At 38.7% G+C, this 11,523-nt stretch overlaps 1 protein-coding gene across 2 annotated transcripts; it reads right to left on the reverse strand.

Annotated features, from left to right (window-relative positions):
• Window positions 1-4,847: 4,847 nt before the first annotated feature.
• On the reverse strand, window positions 4,848-11,110 carry LOC147303076 (major histocompatibility complex class I-related protein 1-like). Of its 2 annotated transcripts, none has more exons than XM_086280617.1 (7): window positions 10,977-11,110; window positions 9,504-9,770; window positions 6,742-7,020; window positions 6,336-6,638; window positions 5,924-6,031; window positions 5,602-5,619; window positions 4,848-5,310 (listed from the first exon to the last, which is right to left on the reverse strand). In XM_086280617.1, exons 1-7 carry the CDS (start codon window positions 11,035-11,037, stop codon window positions 5,264-5,266), a joined length of 1,083 nt encoding a protein of 360 aa, XP_086136743.1. In that variant the 5' UTR covers window positions 11,038-11,110; the 3' UTR covers window positions 4,848-5,263. The 2 variants fall into 2 exon arrangements, with proteins under 2 accessions (XP_086136743.1, XP_086136742.1); XM_086280616.1 differs by having other exon boundaries at window positions 5,924-6,034.
• Window positions 11,111-11,523: the final 413 nt, after the last annotated feature.

Below are 11,523 nucleotides of genomic sequence, written 5' to 3' on the forward strand. Positions count from 1 at the left end.
GTGAGATGAGAGGGCATGTAAGGTCAACATATACATACACACACATTAGTAGACTCATTTATAGGTGAGAAGTTGGTCATGTTTGTCTCTGGAAAGAGGAACAGCGTCTGGCAGGATGTGGGGCTCGTGTTCCAGACGAGACAAAGACAACGTTCTTTTAAACTGTGTTAAAAGTCATTGTGGTTTTGATTTGACGTATGTATGTATTCTGTCTGTGACGTATGAAGGGGCGTCATTAATTCAAACCCTGATGCTATAAAAATCTGTGTATGCTTTGATTAAGTTGAAGATTAATTCCTGTCTGCGTACAGATTATTCTTCCCACGCGTGTATTCATTAAAATCAATTGTTTGACCAAGATCTTCTGGACCAGGTTGTTTGTACTCTCCTTCCTCAATTATGTGAACCTTAACATTTGGGGGCTTTGTCCGGTGGTTGAGGAGGGAGAGAATTGGAGGTGTAGATGGAGAAATTCGGTGGTCTGAGGTGGTCGGACGGGCAGACATGAGTGCCAGTGGTCGAAGTGAGTGGGCAGAAGCCGGCTTATCCAAAGGTAAGGCACTACCTGTTGAATTATTTCCAAAGTGTGCCAAATTGGACATGATAAAATTTAAGTCTACTCACTGAAATTACTGGTGGGTGTCTGTTTTGATTTTGATGAAAAAATCTCATGAGTTGAAGCAGTTAGAGTATGCTAAGAAGAAGTTAAAGCAGTTAGAGTCTGCTAAGAAAAGTTTAAATACTGGGTTGAAGTCCCAAAGAAATTGAGTTAGAGTCTCAAGTAGTTTGGTAGGGAATTTGGTCATTTTGTGGGTTAAAGTCCCGGTTGGTCATTAGGTCAGACCTTTGTTGGTCATTTTGTGGGTTAGAGTCCCCATTGTCCATCAGGGTAGATCTGCCTCAGTCATACACTTGTTTTGGGTGTTGATTGTTGTTTCAAAGTATTATAAATTATTCTAGAACGGCAGTTAGAGTCTGCTAGGAAGCGCAGAGCCCGGAGGTTACGCTCCCTCCTTGTCGTGGACGCGCGACATTGACCTCTCGGCGAAGAGGGTTAGTTCAGTTTGGCTTGACTGTGGGGTACAGGGAATCCTGGAATTAAGCTAGGAGTTAGAGTCTCCTTACCGTTTGGAACGGTAGTCTGTGCTTTTTTGGCCAGCAGAAGTTGGACTTCGGGCATGTAATTTTAACTTAAAACTTTGGGGTAAGCCTTGGCTGTGAAACGCCAAAAATAGAGCTTCAGGCAAAGTTTGGGTTGGTTGACGCTTTTAAATTAACTTAGGGATGTTAGAGATTAGACCAGAAACAGTTAGAGTCTGATACTGGTGAATTGGTCGTAAAAAACTGAGAGTTTATCCGCTGGGCGGTTATTTTAAATTTGTCGAAATTGTTTAGGCGCTAAAGCTGACAGATCTGACAGTGGTTGTAAATATAAGACGTCTTTGTAATATAAAATAAGAGAGTTTGGTGTGAGAGGAGGCTGTGTGTCGAGTCAGCAATGCACTGACTGCTTGCTGCTATTTTTAGACGGTGTGTGTGTGTGAGTGTGAAAATGCAAATGAGTAAGCAGTGAACTGTTTAAGGCACAGTTGGTTTTACAAATACTGCTGCAAACATTGTTGAGTGTGTTTAAAATGCCATTTATGTTCATTAGAGGGTTATAAATAAAGTTTTGAGTTGCCGTAGTGGATGTATAGTAATTGACTGAGTTTGAATGTAGATATATAAATATAGTGAGTGCACTGTATATATTTAAGATTAACATATTACTTTCAGTAGTAACTTCTCTCCAGCAATAGTTGCTGGTGTGTTTTATTTTTTCAATTTCTTGTGTGTGCAGTGAGAATTAATAGAGGTTTCAATTGTTTTTTGTTTTTTACTTGCTCCTTCTGATTATGAAAGGCATGTCTAAAATACTCTGAATGAATTCAGAATGAACTCTTTTGAGTACAGTGGGGCAAAAAAGTATTTAGTCAGCCACCGATTGTGCAAGTTCCCCCACCTAAAATGATGACAGAGGTCAGTAATTTGCACCAGAGGTACACTTCAACTGTGAGAGACAGAATGTGAAAAAAAAATCCATGAATCCACATGGTAGGATTTGTAAAGAATTTATTCGTAAATCAGGGTGGAAAATAAGTATTTGGTCAATAACAAAAATACAACTCAATACTTTGTAACATAACCTTTGTTGGCAATAACAAAGGTCAAACATTTACTATAGGTCTTTACCAGGTTTGCACACACAGTAGCTGGTATTTTGGCCCATTCCTCCATGCAGATCTTCTCGAGAGCAGTGATGTTTTGGGGCTGTCGCCGAGCAACACGGACTTTCAACTCCCGCCACAGATTTTCTATGTGGTTGAGGTCTGGAGACTGGCTAGGCCACTCCAGGACTTTCAAATGCTTCTTACGGAGCCACTCCTTTGTTGCCCGGGCGGTGTGTTTTGGATCATTGTCATGTTGGAAGACCCAGCCTCGTTTCATCTTCAAAGTTCTCACTGATGGAAGGAAGTTTTGGCTCAAAATCTCACGATACATGGCCCCATTCATTCTGTCCTTAACACGGATCAGTCGTCCTGTCCCCTTGGCAGAAAAACAGCCCCATAGCATGATGTTTCCACCCCCATGCTTCACAGTAGGTATGGTGTTCTTGGGATGCAACTCAGTATTCTTCTTCCTCCAAACACGACGAGTTGAGTTTATACCAAAAAGTTCTACTTTGGTTTCATCTGACCACATGACATTCTCCCAATCCTCTGCTGTATCATACATGTGCTCTCTGGCAAACTTCAGACGGGCCTGGACATGCACTGGCTTCAGCAGCGGAACACGTCTGGCACTGCGGGATTTGATTCCCTGCCGTTGTAGTGTGTTACTGATGGTGACCTTTGTTACTTTGGTCCCAGCTCTCTGCAGGTCATTCACCAGGTCCCCCCGTGTGGTTCTGGGATCTTTGCTCACCGTTCTCATGATCATTTTGACCCCACGGGATGAGATCTTGTGTGGAGCCCCAGATCGTGGGAGATTATCAGTGGTCTTGTATGTCTTCCATTTTCTGATGATTGCTCCCACAGTTGATTTTTTCACACCAAGCTGCTTGCCTATTGTAGATTCACTCTTCCCAGTCTGGTGCAGGTCTACAATACTTTTCCTGGTGTCTTTCAAAAGCTCTTTGGTCTTGGCCATGGCGGAGTTTGGAGTCTGACTGTTTGAGGCTGTGGACAGGTGTCTTTTATACAGATGATGAGTTCAAACAGGTGCCATTCATACAGGTAACGAGTGGGGGACAGAAAAGCTTCTTACAGAAGACGTTACAGGTCTGTGAGAGCCAGAGATTTTCCTTGTTTGAGGTGACCAAATACTTATTTTCCACCCTAATTTCCGAATAAATTCTTTACAAATCCTACCATGTGAATTCATGGATTTTTTTTTTTCACATTCTGTCTCTCACAGTTGAAGTGTACCTCTGGTGCAAATTACTGACCTCTGTCTTCATTTTAAGTGGGGGAACTTGCACAATCGGTGGCTGACTAAATACTTTTTTTGCCCCACTGTAAGTACAGTAATGAAGTATTTGTACTTTGTTGTTTCCCACCTCTGACTGTATTACATATAATTTAATAACAGAAATAACACTGATAAAAATGATTAAATAAACAGATAAAAACATTTATAGATAATTTTTAGAGCTCATCTTAAAAAAGCAAAATGTATTTGGCACAACAGTGCATGTATATCATAATTCTGATTGCAAATGCTGCCAGACAGGATAGGATAAGAAAAGAAGGAAAGAAAGAAAGGAGGAAAAAAAAGGTGATTGGTGTTCACAGAGCAGCATCATGTGACTCTTGTTCTGCAATAAATGAAGCAATGGAGTGGAGCCTCCTTAAGGCAGAGAAACAGCTCACAGAGAAAAAAAAAACAGAATTAGAAATATAAATAAAATAAATTTATTGCTAATATTAATAAATTCATTGCTTTTGTTTTGCAGAGGTATGACCAGGATCATGATAACGTGTCTCTTTGCTTTTTTATAACTACCCCACACATATAAACTGTATAAAGTTGAGTACAGTAGGCTCCAAAATATAATTCTACAACATGTGTAAATTATCCAAAAACAAATATTGCAATATTTATACTGAAAATAATCATTGTGGCTCAAGAGTTGGGAGTTCGCCTTGTAATCGGAAGGTTGCCGGTTCGAGCCCTGGCTTGGACAGTCTCGGTCGTTGTGTCCTTGGGCAAGACACTTCACCCGTTGCCTACTGGTGGTGGTCAGAGGGCCCGGTGGCGCCAGTGTCCGGCAGCCTCGCCTCTGTCAGTGCGCCCCAGGGTGGCTGTGGCTACAATGTAGCTGCCATCACCAGTGTGTGAATGTGTGTGTGAATGGGTGGATGACTGGATATGTAAAGCGCTTTGGGGTCCTTAGGGACTAGTAAAGCGCTATATAAATACAGGCCATTTACCATTTACCATTTTTGTCTCATAACATTTATTAAAGTATATTATTTGTAAAGTTAGTGCACAGCATATTTTGAGGACACTGGGCAGTATAAGAACATAAAAGAGTTATCAGTATACATTAGATGTACTTGATATGACTCCTCTCAACTATGTTCAACTTTATGTTTCAGTAAGCTGAACGAAATACAGACTGAAACTGGTGAAAGTATTTCACCTTCTGAAATTATATTGATCACTAAAGCAGATATATATTTGATATAAATGACCATAACTTGCAGCAATAAAGCAACCAGCACAAAATCAAATAATTTACCATTCATTAACAAAACAACACATAAGCAAGTAACACTCAGATTTTGCTCCAGGCATGCTTCAGATGTTTTCTTGTTATTTTTTTATTTTGTTCACTGACAATTTTTCAATGGTAAAACATGTTTGTTTTATGCCTAACAACCAAACTGTCATTGCATAACATACATTAAATTTAATACTTGTTTTATAGAAGAGTGATGATTCTAGTGCATGTGTACAGTGAAGCAGATTAAAAAATCAAATACGTCTAAACACAGACAGCTGGAAAAAAATTTCCGTCTACATACGAATATCTAATTGTGCACTAATCTACAGCAGGTGTAGCAACCTGTTCAACAGTGGTCTTTAAAATGCTTTCGGTAATTGTAATGAGTAAAACATGACTAGAGTTTTTAATGTAAGTCTTTGAACTGTAGAAGCTGATGAAGCATCCAGAGGAAAGCCATACAGAGAGTGGAGAGCAGAACTGCTTGCAGGCCAGTCACATTTGATTTAGTCTCTCAGCCTGCTCAGAACCATTATCAGGTACTGTAAGATCAAAAACATACAATCTGGATATTTTCAAAACTTTTCAAAGGTGTAATATGCAGTGACTGGTGGTTTCTGTTTGCAAACGTGCCCCTGCTCCCCAGTTCAACAGAGAGACGATTAGTTATGGTCAAGCAAGCAAGAGTATAAATAACAAAGATGATCTGCACTGGCAAAAAGGTTTTGCTTTTGCATAAATCTGTGCATGTCTTAAAATGTAATCCTTTAATATCTTTAATGACACATCACATCTCACAAATTACATATATAATACAAGCAGGTTTTACTTACTGGGCGGAGAATATTCAGCTGAAATAAACAAAAAACTTTTATCAGTTGTTAGAGTTTTTTCATTTCACATACATTTTGTGTGCCTCCGTCATCTATTGATTTTTGTGTTCCTCTTTCCTGTTCAGAATGAAGAAGCCCATTTCAATTTCTATTAATTTGATTGGTTTGCTCTCACATCACTATTATACTGTCATGGTCCTATGGCTCTAAAACTCATACTCTCATTTTAGATTTTGGCCATTTGTAACCAAACTCATGTGACAGTATGGATTCACGAATTCAAAAAATAAAAATAAATATTTCTCCCATTTAGATTTCTCACCTTTCTTCTTTTTGTAAGCTACAGATACCACAGCTGCGATGAGGATGAGGATGAAAACTAGAACAACCATTGCAGCACTGATGAAGATCACCATGTCAGTGGGCTTCTCTGCTGAACAAAATATTTCAACACTTGACATATGTCAATAGTACAGAAAAAATGTGTTCAGGTATTAAAGAATGAGTTAAAAATGAAAAAGAAAGGACCTGATAGTTAATGAGTGTCTGAGTGAAACAGCAACACACCACTACTGCTGCTCCATTACATTTACTCTGATCCCAGTTTTAGCCATGACTTATATTGCATGTTAATATTTATTACTTGTCACAGTTGGAGTAAGCCAAGTGTGATAATTTGAAAGCTCAAGAAAACCAAATGATATTTTCAAAATCCCTGCAGGTTTCAGTCTTACCCCGGTTGGTCCTGATCACTGTTTTGTCCAGTTTGGTGATAATGTCGCTACTAACTCCAGAGAGCTGAAACACACAGTCATACCTCTGCCACTCTTCAAGTGTAAGTGATAAAAGTTTCAGATCAACACTCATCTGGAAGGTCCCGTCATTGTTCGGGAGGATCTCGCCAGGATCAACACCTTCATGGATCTCCTCTCCATCTTTCCTCCAGAACATCAAGGCTCTGTCAGGATAGAAACCTGTAGCGTGGCAGCTGACTGGAGAGGAGGGAGTCTTCTGGAGGAGAGACACTGAGGGAAGAACTGCAGAGAGACAGGTTTTTGAAATTTACTGTAAATTTAAAAAATTAATACAAGAAGGCAATATGAATTCTCTTTTTTACTAGATGAGATTCTATAATTCTACCTGCTGTCTGCAGAAAGTTCCTCCCATAGTGCACATATTTCTTTAGTAAATCAGGGCATTTAGAGGTGAAAAAGTTTTTATTGTATTCCAATCGAGTTTTTTCAGTATTCCATCTCATTTTGGTGATGACAGCCTGTGGTTTTGGAGCAATCCATGTCACTGTCTGCAGGTCAAAAGCTAGAAAGTCTTCTCCATCATAACCATACTGATTAAACCCATTAATTTCTCCAGTCTCATCATCCCATTCACAGCCATTCATTCTTTGCAAAATATGAACACCTGAAAATAGAGACAGCAACATTAATTGCAATAAACAAGTGAGAAACAAGCAGATATCACACCTAATCGATGAAGAAACAATGCAAACACAAAATCAAAGGCTCTACACCTGCAACTGGTACAAAAATCAGTCTATCAGCGTTGAAGATTCTTATTTTTTTCCCTCTGGCTTCTGGCTACTAGTCAACCTGTTTGCCTATTGATCCCGCTAAACTGTTTTGTTAGTTAGTTAGTTTGTTTGTAACTAATCCTCTGCACTTTATGATTCACTGTCTTCCATGTGTCAACTTCTCTCTCTCTCACATTTTCTTCATTCATCCCCAAAGTACTCCTTCCACCTTCCTAACATATTCTCTTCTCTCTTTAGTATATTTTAATTTCTATCGTTGATCATCCTAACCTGCTGCACATCATTTCCAGCTGAATCTCTCTGCCTAGCTGATAAGGACGAACTAGTCCCCAATAGTCCAGTTCCTATCGATCCTGCTTATCTGTTCCACTTGCACTTGCGCTACAATCAGCTGATTTCAGTTTGTGTTCCTGAGAAGGAAAATAGTGGTGCAACTGTTTCTATTACAACATCTCATAGGTTCAAGGAATTTCAAACAGGACACCCTCTCACATCAGTTCTCTGACATCAGCCAGCCTTACCCTGTTCACGGTGGGGTTCCTAACATGGGATTTGGAGACCATTAGAAAGGCTCTGCGAGATGAGCCTGATTTGAGTTCCAGTACCCCCAACCGTTGCTATGTGACACTCTGCTGTGATCCATTAGGCTCACACCACCCAGTTTCCCTGTCACCATGGTTTGATAGAAACCTCTCACTCCTCAGACCTTACTTCTAGTGGGATACTCTGGAGAAAGACATCAAGGACTATGTGGCAGCTTGTTCCATCTTTGCCAGAAATAAAAGCAGCTGTATGCAATAGAGAAAGATCATGACCATGCCCTCTGTATACCTACAATAGAGCCAGTAGATCTGGACTCAGACCAGAGAGGCTTTGCTCACAACCACTAAACAAATTAAGGTGTATACCGATTCCCACAGGACTCCCACTCCTAGCTTTGTAACTATTCAAAAGGTATGGCTTTCTGCTAAAAACATTCCTTTAAAATCTCTAACTTATAAACTTGCTCCCATTACATTGGACCGTATGAGACTGACTCAGTGATCAGCCCCTCTGCAGTGAAACTCAAGTTGCCTCCATCCCTACAAATTCATCCTACATTCCATGTCTCTGAAATCAAACCTGTTCAGTCTAGTCCATTATGTCCTCTGTCCAACCCACTATCACTTGCCCATCACCCGGCCTACACCGTCAGCCAGATTGTAGACAGCTGACATCGAGGCATCACCGGTTTCTCATTGACTAGCAAGGATATGGCCCAGAGGAGCATTCCCGAGTACCCCGTTCTTTAATCCTTCACCCTTCCATAAGCTCTGATTTTTCAATCAGTCATCAGTAGTTTTTTGAGTAATAACTGCAACAACAAAGAGGGGAAATACCTCCAACATGCAAAAACATTTGACAACACAGCATGCAATTAATTTGCACAAATGTAATATGGTTGATAGTGATGGTGGTGACTCTTAAAGTGGAGCCAATGAGAACCAAATGAGAATTAATAAAGAATAGAATTGAGAAGTGATATCAATAATTGAATTAGAATCGCTAAATTCAATTCCCATTACTACTAGCCAATCAATACAAGTCTTTTCCTCCTTCCTTAGTGTCCAGCCTTACATACAACTTGCTATAAGCCTTTTCTTTCTCTTTGCTACACACCTAGCCTCCCAGTACTCCTGTCTACTGTCTTCATCTCCCTGGCTATTCCACTTTCTCTTTGGTGACTGCTTCCTTTAAATACTTTCCTGTACTTTCTAAGTCCACCACCAAGTTTACTTGTCCTCTTTCCTCTTTCTAGAGAATACACCAAACACCTTCTTAGCAGTTTCTCTCAATACAGATGTACTTTCCCAGTCATCTGGTAACTCTTCCTTACTACGCACAGCCTGTCTCACCTTTGAATTCTATGCAACATTCTTCTTTATTCAACTTCCACCGTTCAGTTGTTTGCTCGTCTTGATTTAACACAATACCCTATGTACTGTACCTCCCTCTTCTTAAAGTAGGTGTTCACCATACCCAAATAATTTTTTCTCGTTTTTATATAGCCCATTATAGAGCACTCAAAGCACTTTAACATGCCTCTTTCACACTGCAATGGATGCATCAGAGACCATCTTGTGGTTAGTATCTTCCACAAGGATATTTGGCATTTACACTAGAGCAGCCAGGGATCATCCCACAAATCTTCCAATTAGTAGATGACTTGCTCTACCTCCTGAACCTCACCCACCACTCTTCACCTTTGCTAAATTCACCCACTTGACCCATTCAACATCAATCTTGTATTTTAAAATAAACGAATAATAATAATTTCAACAATCATCAGCAGTCAAATGAAACAAATCCATACCTTCAGTTTGGTTGAAACGTCGCTTTATCCTCTCAATGTGACCTTTGAAGAACTGATGATTATCTAAACACTGAAAAATGTACCACTCCAGGTGTTGAGGATCATCCTTTAAGAGATTTTTAATCCAGTGTGCTTTGAGTTCTGGTCCCCTTCCGCTGCTATTGCAGTCACCTATCTGAACTTCATCGACAAGTGCAACAGCCACAAACTCAGGGATGCTTTGGATTTCAGTGGTTTCAGTGAAGAAATACTTCAAGGAATGTTTTACTGTAAAATTGATGGGACTTTGTATTAGGTCATTTTTATGTATGACTGTCAATAGTATAATCAAGAATGTTTTTGTTATATTTTTTTACTTGGTGTCCATACAGAAAGGGAAATTTTTGTGTGGGGTTATGATTATTTGTGTGAATGTGTGTGTGAATGGGTGGATGACTGAATGTAGTGTAAAGCGCTTTGGGGTCCATAGGGACTAAGTAAAGCGCTATACAAATACAGGCCATTTACCATTTACCGTTTACCATTTAAGAAGGACAAGCATATCAGTCAAACTTATTTCGTGTTTAGCATTAACTTGAAAACACTTTAACTCATAACACTGTTACTGGAGTTTACATGGCTGCAACTGGATATATCACTAAAAAATATCTGTGACACATATTTAGACTTACATGAACTGTGGCCTCTGCAACATTGGAAAACTACACCCTGGATTAAATACTAACCGTTTGATGTGGTTTTTAGTATTTATGATATATAAATACTAGCTGTTGCTGCTAGGTAAAATTGCATTAATGGTCAACAAGTAAATGAAAATTTAAAATTAACTCTTAGAATTGCTAATATCATTTTGGCCTATGCATCTATTTTTATTTATTTATTTATTTTTTTTGTAAAATATCAATGAAACTAAACATTTTTTTATTTATTATATTTATCACATTATTAAAATGAATTTAAATGAAGACTTACTTTTTAAAAGAAAAGATCATTTAAATATGCTTTGAGTAGAATATGTATTTGTGATTATTTTGAAATATTACAATAAATAGAAATTCCGGGTGGGGAGGGATCTCAAATTGCAGCTGTTAATTTCAATTGTATTAAAATTAAATGTTTTTAACATTTTTGCCTGTTTAGGCTCACATGTGGTGATTTGGACATGAGAATATTCAATGGCATATTCATCATTCACTAACCGCTGAAACATTTTAAAGAGCTACAACTCTCTAACCAAGTAAGTAAACTTGCATTTTAATCAGTGATAAACTATACCATAAAAAAGGCTTTATCTATACAGTCCCTCGAAAATAATTTGACATGTCAGGGGCTTTTTATCTTTCCTCTGAACTTGAGAATAACTAAATGAAATTGCAACAGCTCATAGTGAAACTAAAAGTCAAAGTCGCTTGCAATTTAAGCTGCTATAAGTTAAGGAGAACTTTATAAAAAATACTTGAAATATGATCTTACCTGGAAACACAGCATGACAGCAGAGGAGTACTATGAACACATTCTCCATCTTCTTTTGCATTTTTCTGTTTGTTAATATAAGAAAAACAACTGAGAGAGCTACTGTGTAACTTGTCCAAGTTCCATTTCCTGTTTGTGTGTGCCAAAGTTTTCTGAGTCAGAAAAAATTAAAGATTAAACAGGTTATGTGCTTTCAACAGCCTCCCTGCTTTTCCCAAACATCTAAGTCTACATCCACTGTGATGTGGCTCCTCCTACTTAAGAAAATGGAGACCTATTTAGCTTTCAGTTAATATCAGGGAAAAGACACAGTTATGGAAAAATAATGGAGGTCCTTCTCAGTGAAATGGATTCTTTTAGTCATCTGAAAAAATAATCATTCAGGTGCATCTGCTTATTACCCAAACATAAGCATACTGGTAACTTCACTATTTATTATAACTTAAACATTACACATCCCCTAAATCATCATTATCAAGTTGTCACAGTAGATGTAATCATAAACATAGACAGAGAAGACAGGCTCGGATGTGATAGTTGTGACAGT

Source organism: Aulonocara sp. 'chitande type north' Nkhata Bay, linkage group LG22 (assembly GCF_057382095.1).
Source record: "Aulonocara sp. 'chitande type north' Nkhata Bay isolate Kocher_YH1m ecotype deep benthic linkage group LG22, A_spYH_male_GT1.1, whole genome shotgun sequence".
In the NCBI taxonomy this organism is placed as follows: Eukaryota; Metazoa; Chordata; class Actinopteri; order Cichliformes; family Cichlidae; genus Aulonocara; species Aulonocara sp. 'chitande type north' Nkhata Bay.